This window comes from Gopherus flavomarginatus, chromosome 7 (genome assembly GCF_025201925.1).
Source record: "Gopherus flavomarginatus isolate rGopFla2 chromosome 7, rGopFla2.mat.asm, whole genome shotgun sequence".
NCBI lineage: Eukaryota > Metazoa > Chordata > Testudines > Testudinidae > Gopherus > Gopherus flavomarginatus.
Window position 1 is genome coordinate 74553975 of NC_066623.1, and position 16548 is coordinate 74570522.

A 16548-nucleotide genomic window follows, 5' to 3' on the forward strand; every position below is an offset into this window, starting at 1 on the left:
CAAATCTGGGCAAAGTTTTAGGCTCTTTACAACTCCTGTTCCTTCAGGTAGGTCATTTGCCGCTGAGCTTCCAGTTCCTTAAAGGCGATTTATTTCACAAGGCTTTAATTTTTCTTTATATTGGCAGATTTTGTCTTTGATGAATGTACAAAGTGCTCCTCCTTGCTAACCTTTCTAGCATGTAGAGCATTAGTCAGTGATTACAAGCGTGTTGTATATATTTTATTGTGCGGACATCATTAAATGTAATGCATACTCTGTAATATAAACTTGTTGAACAAACCTGGCGGCTGTAACTTTTAAAAAGTAGCAACCCGTCCCCCCTGATTAATTTCTGTGTAGGTTATTTTGTGACTCAATTCTTGGAAGTCTCAGACTCCACCAAACCACTTTCCTTTAGACACACTGTAGTGTTATGGTGGGGGCAGGAGTACATGAGCTTGGCCTCCTCAGTTAGCAGGATAAAGAGGCATGTGTTCCACTCCATGGAACCATAAAGTCCCTGAAACCAGGAAAGAAGTTTGTAATGCAGATCCAATGAAATGTCTTGTCTTCTGTAAACCTGACACACATTTATGTCTGATTCAAACCTTCTTATTCTGTTCCTTATTCTATAAATTGTACATCTGACACACAACTACCGGAAACCTTTAGTTTATGGTTTGACTGCTGTGGTTTGTTTTATGGTGCATTACATTGAATTTGTCAGCCATTGTCTTATCTGACATTCCATGACCATCCCAGATATTTTCTAATACCTAAGGTTGCTAATGTTGAATGAGTGCTTTTACAACACTAGTACAGACTTGTTAGAATCTGTTTTTGCCTCCTACCCTCCCCAGGCTATAAATATTTCTCATAAACCATTGTTTTGTGATATTTCTTACCCAAATTTCCACACTTGTTGCTATTACAATGTTGAGGGACCATTTACTTTGTACCCACACACATACATACAGTTTCCTCTAATTCATGGTGAGTTCTTATCCTCTTTGCAATGTATGCAATTCAAAGTGTGTGTGTGTATCCCTTGAACATCTTTCAGGTAGAGCAGGTAGGCAATTCCTCCCTTGTCCTAAATCCTTTGCATCTCTTCAGCACCAACAGTTTCAAAGTCTCATAAGCAGTGGTCATTTCCTATCTCTTTCGTTGGCTCCCAGTGAGACAGCAAGTACACCATCTGGATCCAAATAGATTTGCACAGATTGGAGACCTAGACCTTGTAGTGGACGCATTTTATCCCTCTTTGGTTCAGTTGCTGAGTTCTACCAGGCTGTCTCCAAACTCTCACTGAGCTGTAGTTGGCTCAGCCTTCAGATGGTGACTATGATATGTCATGTCATGCCAGGTGGTCTGCCCACAAGGAGAGCTTCCTGTATAGCTTCAGAAGAGCTACTGAGCATGTTTAGTGCCACACCCCAGCTTATGGATGTTTTTGCTTCCTCTGGTAGTGTCATTTTGTCCAACTCTGGCAAGTCTGTAAACACAGAGTCCCCAAAAGTAAACCAATAAACTGTGTCTCCACCTCACTATTTCTTCCCTTATTTACACCACTAAATGCTGAAATGTATGCATGCAGATAAACCATTTGGCTGTTATTCTGCATATGAGAATGTTGGCATAAGTACCACAGTTTCTCTTTGTGAAGAAACAAGTGTATCACTTTAGTTATATGAACACAAAAGTAATTTAAAACATGGGCTCAGTTCAGTAATCCTTATGCTCATGGATCAGGCATTGAGATAATTGAGTTTTAATCCTAGTTTGCTGTGTGACTGAGGCCTGGTCTTCACTGTGGGGAGGGAGGGGGATAGTTGTAAGTTACGCAACTTCAGCTACATGAATAACGTAGCTGAAGTCAACATACTTAGACCTATTCACTGCGGTGTCTTCACTGCGGTGAGTTGACTGCTGCCACTCCCCCATCGACTCTGCCTGTGCCTCTTGCGGCGGTGGAATACAGGAGTCGATGGGAGAGCGCTAGGGGGTCAATTTATCGTGTCTAGGCCAATCCAGCCGGTAGTATAGACATACCCTAAGATAACATTTGAAAGAAAATTTCAAGCAGATTGCTGTGTTGATTGAAGTAATACTGTTGCCTTTAAACATTTAAATTTTTTTGTACTGTTTTATATTGGATTATAAGATTTAATAAAAATAAATTTTGTGGAGTTGTATCTTCTCATAAAAAGAACTGGTACATCTTGCACTTTTATTTTTAGGTATGTGTCTTTCACACATTGCTGCAAAATTATTGACAAGGGTTGTCACTTTGACTGCTGTTTGAGAAGATAATATGTCTGGGCTGTGGTGAAAACAAATTACAGCCGCTTATCTAGAAGAAAACAGCTTCCAATGCTATGCAAGACACATTGTAGAGAACAATGGGTAGACTCTTTATTTAAAATGGGTTGGTAATTTAAAAGGAGGGGCTGCGGTTTTTGGGTTGACATGCAACACAAACCCAACAACCCCCCTCCCCCGCAATTCATTGGGATGATTGCTTCACCCCTCCCCCTACTGCGTGGCCAACGGCGGGGAACATTTCTGTTCAGCCACAGGCAAACAGCCCAGCAGGAACAGACACCTCTGAATGTCCCCTTAATAAAATCACCCTATTTCAACCAGGTGACTAAGAATGATATCACTCTCCTGAGGATAACACAGAGAGATAAAGAATGGATGTTGTTTGAATGCCAGCAAACACCGGGACCATACGCTCCCCCATCGACTCTGCCAGTGTTATGCAATGATTCCAGACTAAGTGCAAGTGGCCTGGCGTGGTAAAGTGTCCTACCATAGAGGATGGAATAAGGCTGCCATCCCTAGAAACCTTTTGCAAAGGCTTTGGGAGTACATCCCCAGGAGAGCTTTATGGAGATGTCCCTGAAGGATTTCCACTCCATCCCCATACACGTTAACAGACTTTTCCAGTAGCTGTAGTGCTGTGAATGCCAATTTGTCATTAAGCACGGTTGCTTTTAAACCATGTATAATTTTACAAAGGTACACTCCCCAGAGGTCCCTTCTCCATCTGGCAGGTCCGGGAGGCAGCCTTGGGTGGGTTCAGGGAGTACTGACTCCAGGTCCAGGGTGAGAAACAGTTCTTGGCTGTTGGGAAAACGGTTTCTATGCTTGCTTGCTGTGAGCTATCTTCCTCATCCCCAAAACCCGCATTCCTGTTGTGTGCTACTCCACTGATGGAGTCAAGCACAGGGGTGGGGTAGTTGTAGGGACACCTCCTATGATGAGCTGCATGCTATTCTAGAAGTGGCATGTCTGGGGCTCTGACCCGGAGCGGCCATTTGCCCCTCTCGTTTTTTGGTAGGCTTGCCTCAGCTCCTTAAGTTTCACGTGGCACTGCTGTGAGTCCCTGCTATAGCCTCTGTCCTTCATGCCCTTGGAGATTTTTTCAAATGTTTGGGCATTTTTCTTTTAGAACGGTGTTCTGATAGCACAGACTCTTTTTCCCCTTACAGCGATCAGATCCCGTACCTTCAGTTTGGTCCATGCTGGGGCTCTTTTGCGATTCTGGGACTCTATCATGGTCACCTTTGCCAATGAGATCTGCACTCACCTGCAGATTGCCACGCTCGCCAAATAGGAAATGAGATTCAAAAGTTTGCGGGCCTTTTCCTGTCTACCTGGCCAGTGCATCGGAGTTGAGAGTGCTGTCCAGAGCGGTCACAATGGAGCACTCTGGGGTAGCTCCCGGAGGCCAATACCATCAAATTTCGACCACACTACCCCAAATTCGACCAGGCAAGGTCGATTTCAGCGCTTTTCCTCTCGTCGGGGGAGGAGTACCAAAATTGATCTTAAGAGCCCTTTAAGTTGAAAAAAATGGCGTCATTGTGTGAACGAGTGCAGGGTTAAGTTGATGTAACTTTGCTAAATTCGACCTAAACTTGTAGTGTAGACCAGGGCTATGTGGAGTAGGGCCTGAAGAGGAGACCATCCGGGATGTATATAGGGAGAAGTGGAGTCAAGGAAGCAGAATGCTCACTTGATATAGGTTTCTCCAGTCCCAGGCATTAGTGCAATTCCTCAGCAGAGTATGATTCAGAAGTGCAAATGATTGGTAGCTATAGCTGTATTCAGGCAAATCGAATCTCCGATTCCATCCTAAAAATCAGGATTGTTATATCAAGCTAATTTGCCACTTGATAAATTGGGATCTAGTTCTCAATTGTGCAAAAATTACAATAAAATCATAATTGTATAATCCACTAGTGTGTAATTATGGTCCTTTTTGACAATATTATTTGAGATGTCTTGAATCTGTAAACACAGTGCATGCATTTACAGTAAATCTCTGCAACTACACTTCCAATTAATTCTTTTTAATGAAAATACTTGGTATATTGCGAATTGATTGCTTTTCTAAATTCAATGCAGTGGTAATTTTTCTTTTAGCACCTAAAGAGTTTGCTCCACTCTTATACACTAATTGCTTACAATTTTTTTAAAACTGAAGCCATTTTAAAGCTAACTTAAAGCTAATTTAGCTGTTCTCTTTGCCAACATAAAATTAGCTTAAACAAATTATGCTGAACAAAATTCCTCTCTTTAGGCCTTGGACAGCACTATTTCAGTCTAAAGAGAATTTTAATGACTGAATTACAAACCACCTGAAAATAATGGTTTAATAGAAATGCTAGCTACCCCTTAGAAATGGTAATATTGCAGTGGGTTTTGCTATACATGTGGCAGAGCTCTGACCTTGCCCTCTTGGATCCTGCACTTCTAGGTGGTTTACGCTAGCCTCAGTGGCTCACTGTGACCCTTCATGTAGCCCTTCTCTTTCTAGGGCCAGGGTTACAGTCTACTGAGCCCTTTTCTTCATAAGCCAGTAAGGAGGTTGGTGAGAGAACTCCCCCAGTCTCTGTTGTCCATAGGGGCTTGTTTCAGAACAGTTTAGTCTCCTGTCCTCACAGGGACCTGACTTCCCCTCCCAGGAGATGTTCCTGTAGTGGTGGGTTGGGGAGAACCCAGGCCTGCCCTCTACTCCGGGTTCTGGCCCAGGGACCCTAATAGTAGCAGCTGTTGGCAGCCACCCTTTCACTGCCAGAGTTGCTACATATCCCTGGGCCACTTCCCCACAGCTCTCCTGCTTCTCCCTTCTTCACCCTTACCTTGGGGCTCCCTTAACGATGATTTGAGGGTGTCTTCTTTAACCAGCCCTTCAGCCACACTTCATCTCCTCTGGTTCCCTGGCTCTCCCCTGCCTGACTGGAGTGAGCCCTTTTTATAGTATCAGCAGGGCCTTAATTAGAGTTAGGTGGTCACATTAACTTAATGGCCTCACCTGACTCTTTGCAGGTTAATTAGAGTCAGGTGTTCTCATTAGCCTGGAGCAACCCCTGCTCTGGTCAGTCAGGGAACAGAAAACTGTTAATCCAGTGGCCAGTATATCTGCCTTCTGCTATTCTGCTGTATCCAGTTGGCCTGGGTCTATCACAATATATAATGGCAAAAATAATCATGAGCTTCCAAAGTATACCACAAAGCAGTTGGTAATTACATGCCTGTACACTAACAATATTATTTGTTTTTTTTCCCCTAGTTTCTCTGCTTGAAGAATATAAGAACATTCCTTTCAGCATGTTGTGAGATATTTGGGATGAAGAAAAATGAACTTTTTGAAGCATTTGATTTGTTTGATGTGCGAGATTTTGGAAAGGTAATTTAAAATTTCCTGTTTACTAATATCTTCTTTTTTTTGGCTGGATAAAGTGGTTATTGGTTAGTACTTGCCATTGGTTTTATTTAGCAACTACCTTGATGCAAAAGATGTTTGATCTGGTTTTGTTCTTTTCACACTTGTGTTGCATTTTTCTTTTCTTTAAGTCATAGTTGACAGAGGTCACCTGCCTGGGTGTTTTAACCATTGTGTCCTTTAGATCAGCTCAGAGCAGACAACCCAGTGGCTAGAATTGCCGTGGCCAATGTATACTAGCGCTTCCCATCATTAGTGCTACTGGTGATACACTAGTGCTAGCACTGGTGGAAGACTTTAGAGGAAAATTATAGCGTAAGAGAGGCCAAAGAGGTCAAACACCTAATGTTCTACTGATGGATTCACCTCTTGGTTCCTCTCTTGGTTTGGCTTGCAGTGGTGGGTGATGAGAAGAGGAGTCTGGGCTGACTGTAAAGTCAAGTAAATCAAACAGTCACTTGGTGCTCCATATCTTTTTGGGGGAGCCTCCTATCCCATGCAGGCTCTTAAGCTCTTGGAGTGACTCTACCTTCCTCTCCAGCAGTGGGACGTAGGAGGGGGAAACAGTAACTCTAAGACCCTTCATCCCCATCCCCTTATGGTGAAGGGAAAGGAGTGGTAGGCAACTCAAGACTTGAATTCTGTTCCCCCGCTTCTAGTTGCTTGAAGCCGCTGTGTTGTCTATGGGTCTGCAAATTGTAAGGCTTAGCACTTAGAGGAGTAATGGGAAGAAGAAAAGGATGATAAAAGTGGCTAAGCATGGGGAGGGAAAGAAAAGTGAGGTTTTTGTATGAACAACAGGTGGTAACAGTAGTCAGATGACATGACAGTGGAAGTGGAATGTCCCTAACCTGCAGCATCACCGTCTTTCCACCTATAATTTTTTTTATTGTCTAGGCTGGCAGAAATGGATGTAGGTTTAGTACAGACACTCTTTGTCTTTTCTTCAATATTTTCAAATCAGACTATCAGACAGCAGGAACATGTTCTGGCAGGCAAATGTACTGGTGTTCAGGGCTACGGTCTGTGGGAACAAATCTGTTACGTACAGTTAGTGTGTCATAATGGATGTCCCAATTGCATAACAGAACAGGCAGTCTCTGAAGTCTGGGAAAAGGATATAATTACCAACTGTGTCCACAAATAGCAGATTCATTTTAATAAGAAATACAGACTTTAAGATTGTATACAGTAGAATTGTTTGAGCAAAGCTCTCTTTTGATGATTACATCTGAATGAACACTAAATGTAGGTCCATGCCAGTGTTCTAATAGGCAATTTAATGCCAAGACAGGTCAGTTTGGTTATAATTAGCACTCCCACAAGCTACTACATTCTCTACCTGTGCCACTCACAAAGGTGCAATTTGTGTTCTGCCTTTCAAAAACCAAATAAACCCTTTTCGGTCCGGTCGTTACAACTGAATGTTCATTGTTCAGTATAAATGAGGCCCAGTTTATCACCATATGTGGGACCTGGCTTTTGGCAAGTATGGTTTAATAGATTCATGTAGCCAAATGATCACTGAAAATAGTAATCTACATAACAGTTTCACTATGTTGGCTCTTCATGTACCTTTGGATTTCTTATGTTTTTTCTACATTTTTCGCCCTAAAGCAAACCTTACAAGTAGTCTTACTTTTGGTTGCTTTCTAGATAATTGCACACTTACCTTGCTATTTGAGGATGGAAGGACTTCTGTACACAGACAAAGTAGATATGACCAAAGGGATAGGTATTTAATATAGGAGGAGGGTGGGGAAGAGAGGAAGGGAAGGTGAATGAGAGACAGAGAATAGAGGGTCAATGAAGTAAAAGAAGGGGCATGAGAGAGGGGAAAAAGAGGGTTGGGAACTGTGAAAGGGAAAGCTTGGCTTGAAAAGGAAGAGGACAGATAAGGGAAGATAATGGGTAAGAAGGATGTGAGGGATATAGAGTTATGAAGGAGTTAGGCTGGTTAAGCGGAAGGGAGGGAGGTGCTCCAAGTGTAGATATACCCATAGTTAAAATAGTGGTGGAGTGCCACAAGCCGGGGCCCTTCCAGTCTCGAACTGCTTGACAACTCTGGCATCTTTTTCTTTCAGACAGTTTTAAGATTTAACCCCTCACCCTCCTTGTCTGTTTAACACATGACAAAGCTCCAAAGTACCATTTTTACTGCCGTGAGACTGAGACACAATGATAATTAGTTACTGTGGGCTTCTCTGAGTTATAAAGAGCTATGTATGTAAACCTGTGATTAGTTTTTCTGTGCGCAAGAGCTGGCTTTCACTAGTGTATTGTTTGTAAACTCCTACATACTTGTCTGCTCTCTGCCCTTGCCAGCATGTGTTCAGCACAGATTTCTACTTCTGAGTCAGTGCATCACTCCCCTAGTTTAACAGAAGAGCCTATAATTTTCTAAAGACCATGCATGCCACATTAAAAATATTCCAAATCAGAACAAATATCACAGAAATAATTTACCCTTTTTAACATATGAAGGTACAATATTTCCATTACTTTTTATACATTGCACTTTATAATAGACAGGAGGCCTGATTTGTATTTAAACTAAGGCCCCTTTAAGCTGCCTAAGTGATGTAAAGAGACCTTAGTGTAAATAAGAATCAAGCCCATGGTGTTGCTTTCTGGTACTGGTGATTGAAGTGGCTCACTGAGCATATCTAACTACTTTTGTTTGATCGTTTGTGCAATATAAAGAGATTGGCAAACCAAGAAATTCCACCTGTCTGTTTATGCTACTGTACATTTTTTGCCATGCTAGGAATAGTTAAGCTATAGTATTGTACTTCCAGTCTTTTGCTTTCAAACTTGTTATATTGCCTATTCAAAAATACCAACAATTTTTTCTTGGTTCTATGAAGAGCAGAGGAATTAAAACAAAGTCTTTTAACAGCTACTGTTGCAGTGACTGCTCTACCAGGTATCCGGCTGTTTGCAATAATTGTTGGGTCCTTATATAGACCTTTGTGTCAAGCCTTTGCTACTTGTTTAAATAGGCTAAAAAGTGCTTTATGATAGTGTAGCACAACTTACTATTGGTTTCTAGTTAGTTGTTGAGAGAGATCCTGGTTCACAGAATTACTCTAATATGACCATAAAGGGTCTGATTTTTAAGATAGCCACTAATCTTGAAGGAAAATTTTTGCAGATTCAGTTAGTTACTGGTGCAAAATTGTACCTGTGAAATAACATGCTGGATTGAGGCCTGTCTCAAAAATGTAGATCACAATGTATCACTGGCTATTTGACACATGACTTTTGGGGTTTGTGCTTTGTAAAGTTGTGTTCCAAAATTAACTTTTATCTTGTGTAAACTGAAGTAGAATAATGTAAGCTGGCATTTGCAGAGATACTATCTCTTTCATGTAAGATTTTAACTATTGCATTTTTCTTCTCCCAACACAAAATTAGCCTTAATAGTACATTATTTCTTTTATGTATATATTGTAGTGAACATGTGCTAGGTGCTGTACAACATATTGGAAGGAAGAGATAATTCCTGTCTTTACAATATTTGACAATTTCATTGTCTGTGCTGCTCATTGTCAATGAGCAGCACAGACAATGTCTGAAAAGTCAGCAATTGCTGCTGTGCATGCATGCAAACATGCTTCCATAGTCTTAGTCAGACTAGTGACTAGTGACAAAGGCACATGGGGTTATTTAATGAGACTTGTCTCCTTGAGTAATAACAGCTGTTTGAGCAAAAGTGGTGTGGCTAAACCAAACAGCAAAGATAATGTAATACTTGCAGTAGCTTTGTGTGATGGGTATCTTTCCAGTTTCACCATTACTCTGTTTGCAGTTCATCTGTTTTCACTGCATGCAGGAATGAAAACTCGTCACACGTGACTGGAGGTTGCTGTATGCTCTCTCTAGTGATAGATAAATTGACTTGTGTTTAACTAGGCTCTTTAAATGCCTAGGGACATAGTCAACTTTCTAGAGCAGATAGTGAATTTGAAACCATTAAAAAGGAGTGGAGCACTGTAAAAATATCACATATAGCATAGTCTCTGGGTTGTAAAATGTGTAGGAGAGTATAACAGTGTGAGATTTGATCTAACAAGACTAACAGAATATGCTTTATTTGTTTGGAAATGTCTCCAGTTACTAGAAGTGGTGATGAGAAGGAGGCTTTCCTCTGATTAGTTTGATTTTTCTGTGGTCAAACAAATGTTCTTAAATTGTATATTTTTTTCTATATGGAAAAAAAATGTTTGTATACATTCCCAACCTTACAGTCTTTACTCTCACAAATCTCTTTGTGAATTAAGTAGGAGTTAGGCATGTGCAAAGAGCTACAAGATAAGCACCACTGGATTTTCCTGTTAGTCATCAACTAAAAAAAATCCATTATGTTTTTTTTATTTTAAGAAACATTTTCTGAATCATCCTCCCTGCACATGGACATAGTTAATAGGAGTTTTGTGCATAAACAGAGAGAAGGCTGGTAGTGGTGTGATCACTCTAGTTTTGAGAAGATTTCTAGTTTAGAGAGGATCTTTTGGACCACAGGCATTTTCCAGACTGCTGCCCAAATGAATGATTAGGTGGATGTGTGTATATTTCCACAGCTTCTAATGCACTAAAATCTTAAAGTAGATATTTGAGTTGGAAGAAAGTGGTGCAATGCTGACCAATGCTTACTACTTTTAAGGGGCCAAATTCAGTCATGTAAGTGAGGGGAACTCCACGAGCCCCAGGTGTCTTGATTTTCATGAACTCTTTTTATTTAAGAAACCACTCTGGAACCACATACAATCACAGATGTATTGAGTTTTTGTTGCTTGTTCTGCAATTATATTTTTATAATTGTTGAATTTTTAAACTTATTATAATAGAAAAAATGTAGTCAGTTTTATACTATGGGTTTCCATGGTACCCATTTAAGCAAACAAACAAATTAGGAAGAACATGTCGGATGCAAATGAATAATTTATTTTAAAGAAAGGGATAAAAAGAGGAGAAACAAAAAGGAGACCTGGTGATTAGCATTTGAAATATTTCACAGTTGTGCAGTTATTTTATTAAGATCCTATTTTTTTAAAATAAGTGGTAGGATATGACTTGTATGTCTAGTATTGCCGTTTTGTCCTCCGAAGGAAAAAAGGGTTTCATAGTTTTGATCTTTTCCTTCTTGTATGTTTCAAGTATTTTCCCTTGTTTAGACAGCGGCAGTCACAGATGGTGGGTTCTAGTTGTAGCTGGATACTTCCTCCATGTTTTCTTCCCCATATAGCTATAAACTCCAGTAGCAGATATAGTGCTGTCAGGGGTAGCCTGAATCCAATCCTTTAGTATACCAGGCTGTAACTACAGTACTTTTAAAAATCTGGTGCTTTTTAACTATGGTGAACAGTTGTTACAAACTGTTAGGTATAACAGTAAAACTAACACAGGTAGGAGCAAGTGAACTGGTTTTTCCAGTTTGAACCCACTATGACATAATGGGATTGGAAATTTTACTTGAACCCTAATGTTATTGAATTTATGTTCTGCTTTGCAGCGACTCTCTGTGTGTGTGTGTGTGAGAGAGAGCGAGAGTGAAAGAGAGTGTGAGTAGTGAGGGGAATGGAGATTAAAGTTCCTAAGGAAAAAGTTACCTGTGGATGAAGCGTGAAAAACATATACCCATTCCTTAATTCTGGGATCAAGGTGAGGGGAGTATTCCAAACACATAGCACAGATTTCCCTTTATTATCTTTTAAAACTGAATCTGCCTTAAGCGGGGAAGGGTTTTAAATTACAGGAAAAAAAGAAAAGTTCTTGAACTAGTTCAACAAAATCAGAAAAAAATAAGTTGAGACAGTTGCCAAGCTCCAACTCCATGAGATTCATCCACTTCTAGTCACAACTATCTATTCTTCTAGTAGATTTCAGTGCTGTGTGTAGCTTGCTGATGTAGCATGAAAACCTCCACCCCCTCACGCACTGGTGCCAGGCAATGTTTTCATTAAAAATTCCATCTCCGAGACTCATTTTTAACCAACCCAGGACTGTTGGGTTCTTCCTCGCTATACCTGTGTGCCAGAATCAACAAATAATTTTGATACTTATGCCTTCAATTCTGCCGGAATCACATAGTCCTCTAGCATCCCCAGTCTTTGGTGTGTGTTGTGTCTCAGCAATTGCAGCTGTCATAGCTTCTCAAAGGTGATTTCAACCTACTATAGGACTCATTTGATAAAGAATAGCTCTGTGATGAAATGGGAATCTAAAGGCCTGCTGTAGTCAGTGGGAGTCCTGTTGACTGGAGTTATCTTTACTCTGGTCATAGGAAGTGTAAGGGATAGAGTGCTGGTCACAGGTGTGCTCCTTGCTTCAGGCATAGCTCAGTTTTCTTACTTTGTCAAGTCTGTAAAGTTAATAAGTTTGAACTTATTTTCATAATAGGTGTTTGATAACATGCTGTTATATAAGATTGGTGAATGACATCAAAAAGAGCATTAGATTTACTAAGCAAAAGTGGTATAAACAAGTATTTGATCATTCAAAATGCTATATAAGGGCTAGGTTTTATTAAAAAGCATATAGTGCAGCTTCCAGCGCAGCTACATCCTCCATCACACTCAAAAGGCTCATTTGCACAAAGTACACAGCAAAGTGCTCTGAAAATACTGAATCTGTAAGCAACAGTCTTGTACTATATGGTCATTTTAGCTACTCTGTCACTGTTAAGGAAATCCTGACACTGATACAGCAGAACATTGTGAACAAACTGAAGTATCATGGAATTCCACCAAGTATGTTTTCAAAAGATTCCAGGAAGAGCAGACAGATGTGAGTATTCACATGCCAAAATCTACATGGCAGCTTGATGGTTATAAAAACAATGAAATTCACAGACAAGAACTAAATCTCAGTGCATAGAAATCAAGTGCAGTTCAGCAGCAAAATGATGTGATGTGTTAGGTCTATCACTGTCCTGGTCTCAGGAGGCACCTGTCAAATATTTGGACAGCATCACAAACTGTGCTGAAGGATGCTTGAAAGGTATGGACACTTGTATAGAAGCAGCTGCTGTCATGTTTCAGGCCCTTCAGTGGCCTCAGGGGATGTTGTGACATCAGGCTTGCTACCAAGTTCCAGATCTATAAAACCGTGGTTATACCACTCTATTGAACGGAAGTGAAACATGGGCACTGAAGAACACAGGACTGATATTTTCAATTCTCGTCATCTTTGTCAGCTATTCCATGTCAAGTGGCAGGAAAAGAACAGAAATGAGGATATTCAAAAGATGAACCCAACAGCCACTTCCCTGAGCACTTGTTCAGTTTAGGCAGCTTTGTTGGTATGGACATATTAGAATGGAAGACAAATTAATTTTGAAGTGTGTGTACCAAGGAACGGTGCTACACAGCTGACAATCAGAAGGGCACCAGAAGCTTTGGTAGCATGACGAGTGACAGGGATGAACATGAACTAAATATACAGCCAGAATATACAGCCAGACCACCAAAAGTACCTTGCCAGAGATCAAGCCGGGTAGTGCTTGATCTGCAAGGAGGTTACATCCCTTTAGGATTTGCTATGATGAAGACAGTCTTGTACATAGCTCTATATTTTTATTTAATGGTGTGTGTGTGTGTGTGAGAGAGAGAGAGAGAGTAGGGTGGGGAATGTGGCAGTGCATCAGAGAGAATTGTGTGAAGCAGAGAAGTTTGACAGAACTGTAAAAGAAATTTGTGGGATGTGGGCCTTCTTTGTAAACTTAAACACAATGAAAATACACCCTGCTGTTAGTAATGCCTTGTGGATGTTCAAATAATACAGTTAATTATACCTAATTATGCTATTTAGTAAGTCCTGGTCTATATGCACATTTTGTATCAGTATGAAAAAAATCACCCTCCTCACTGAAATAGTTATTGATGTAGTTATACCTGTAGAAGCCCTAGTGTGGGTGCTGCTATACATGAAATAAAGGTGCCTTATATGGATGTAACATATTCCCCTTCATATATGGGAATAGCTATACTAGTATGACTGCATCCACATTAGGGTTTTTGTTTTTTTTTTGCCACTTTTACTATGCTGGCATAGTTAAAGCTGCAAAACTTTTAAGAGTAGACAACGCCTATCAGACATTGCTGAAGACATAACTCTACTGTATAGAATTTTGCTCCTTAGGAGACTGATCCAGCTAGGTGCTGCATGTCCTAAATTCCCATTGAAGGTAATAGAAGTTCACTGAAGGCAAAATTCGCCTGTATTTTAGGACACGTCTACGCTAGAAGCACTATATCTGTGCAGTTGCATTGCTGTAGTGTGTCTGGTGAAGATGCTGTATGCCGATGGGAAAGTGCTCTCCCGTCACATAATTACTCCACCTCCATGAGAGGCAGAAGCTATGCTGACAGGAGAGCATCTCCCACCAACAGTGCCGGTGTATACAGTGCTGGTCACTATAACTTGTGTTGGTCGGGGGGGTGCCTTCAGAACGAGGCTCCCGGCCAGCAGTTGCAGCTCTCCATCTGCTCAGCTCTGAAGGCAGTGCCGCTGCCAGCAGCAGCACAAAAATAAGGGTAGGAGGACCGCAACCCACTCCTCCAATAACTTTGCAACCTCCTCGCAACTCCTTTTTGGATCAGGAGCCCTACAATTACAACACCGTGAAACTTCAGATTTAAATAGCTGAAATCATGACATTTACTATTTTTAAAATCCTATGATTATGAAATTGACCAAAATGGACTGTGAATTTGCTAGGTCCCTATTAATAGGGTATCATGGGACTAGCTCAGTCAACTGGGACCCCGTATCACCATAGTTGATCTAGTTACCTTACAAATACCTGTGACTTGACATTAGCCCAAAATGCTAAAGTTGCTGAGCTAGTGACCTTGTGCTTTGATATCAGGCCAGAAAACTATATAGATGGTCTAACCCATAGAAGCCTTTGCCCTGAAATCTATCCAACAAATTAGAGGTGCTTGGCCACTGACTTTATAGTGGCCTGTCCTTGAAATCAGACCAGCAAAGAAGTGTAGAGCCATTCTATATGCAGAAAAGTGGTTAAGGTACAGAGGAGCGTTGGAGAGTGCAGAGGCGTCCCTTCCCCTCACTCCCCTGGGATTGGGGAGGCTCAGTTCCATTAGATCTCTCTCTCCTCATGCCTCTTTAGGTGGGGGAGTTTCAAGTGGTAGCATCAGTAGGAAATGGTGCCTAGCAGGGAAGTTGGTAGGGCTCCAAGACCTACCTGCCAGTAGCACCAGCATCTATTTAACGGAAGAACTGTCCAAGCTGTGATTTGCCGATTTGTCTTCTCTCTCTTTTCCAGGTATTTCATGGTAATTTCCACTCCGGTCAAGGGGGCAGAGAGTGGAAGTAGGGAAGCTTGTTGCCTTCAATTTTCCCCTATTTCAGTGGGAAAAGGGGCACCTTGTTGCTCTTCCCTATCCAGGGTGCAGGGAAACAGAACAAAACAGTTCTATCTCCACTCCTTTCCATATTGGATTGTTGTTGTGGGAGCAGTGTTGTCCCTCTACACAGCTCCATGCTCTTTGTGTGTGACTGGCCATAGGGAGTACTGACTCCCTTCTGATATGCTTGTTCTATTCTCCCTGTTGTGTCTCCTGTGCCATGTCTTAGAGCACAAAGATGCTAGAATGTCACTTTGCTACAAGATCTCAACATCCATGATGAAGTATAATCATTAAAACTAGTGGGCTTCCCCCACCTCGGTTGCTTATGACCCAAGCAGAGCATGCATTTTACAGTGAGGAAAATTACCATGCTTAAGAGCTTTACCCAGACGGGGCTGAACTCCTCCTCTGAGGTGCCCTCTGTTGTCAGCTCTAAATCTTTTGTATTTTTCATTTAGATACTAATTTTCCATAGCAATGCCTTTGGGTTGGGTTGACTGCACAACCTTTATGGATCATGAGAGAAGATGTACTCATGTTGCTGGAAAGTCATGTATTGGTTCAGGGCTCTCTTTGTGTTCAGATTTTATATTCGTGTCTCTGGTGAGGGTATTGCGTGAATGGTTTAGATTCCATTTTCAATATCAGGAATATTAAAATCTAATGTTCCATTAAGCCAGCTGGACTCAACTTTTCAGTTGATTTTTGAGTGCTGGGCTAGTATTGCACGCTCAGAAGCAAGATATTCTACTGTTAAATGATGACAAAACCATGGCTCCAGAAAACGTTCAGTCATGGTGCATAAATTTAAGCAGGCTAAGAGCAATCCTCTGTGCCTTTGTCTATTATACTGGGATAGTGCCACGTCTTATGTTGCTTAAGAAGTAATGGGCAGCAGACTCTGATGTGCTTGGATATTGATACACTTCAATGTAGTGGATAATTAGGCTTGTAAAGGACTTGAAAAATGATGCCTACAAGCCAGGGTGCAATGTGCGTTTAAAGGAATAAAATGTTTTCTTTGCTGTGTACTGTATTTCATTGCAATGTTGTCTAGTCAATGTTCTATTTTAATGATGTTAAAATATGTGACTTACTGCCTTGCTCTGTCTCTGTTCGACCTTCTTTCTCTTCCTGGCTTTGCTCAGTTTTTCCTCTTTTCTATAATATGTCCTTGTCTCCCTCAGTCCTTCATCTGTTTCTTTCCCTTCAATGTACTGTCTACCTCCTTTCTTATATTTTCTGTCTCTCCTTTCTTTTTCACTCCCCCCATGTGCATACAGTAACATGCATGTCCCCTAACCAACACTGTAGGGTTTAAAGATTTTTACCAGATTTTGAATAGTCAGAGGGCCTAACCTTTGGAGCCAAAGACTGATAGAAAAGATGGGGACTCCCAGTGTCCAAGGAGATGCCTGTGAGAAGCCAGTTCCCTTCTCAGCAATACATTAT

At 41.1% G+C, this 16548-nt stretch overlaps 1 protein-coding gene across 3 annotated transcripts in view; it reads left to right on the forward strand.

The window, feature by feature from the left end:
• The window catches only part of VAV3 (vav guanine nucleotide exchange factor 3), a 254278-nt gene that overhangs the window by 52897 nt on the left and 184833 nt on the right, over positions 1-16548 (forward strand). For all 3 annotated transcript variants that reach the window (XM_050962383.1, XM_050962385.1, XM_050962384.1), the window contains exon 2: positions 5567-5683. In XM_050962383.1, the coding sequence (XP_050818340.1) occupies positions 5567-5683 (117 nt within the window). The remainder of the gene's footprint in view (positions 1-5566; positions 5684-16548) is intronic.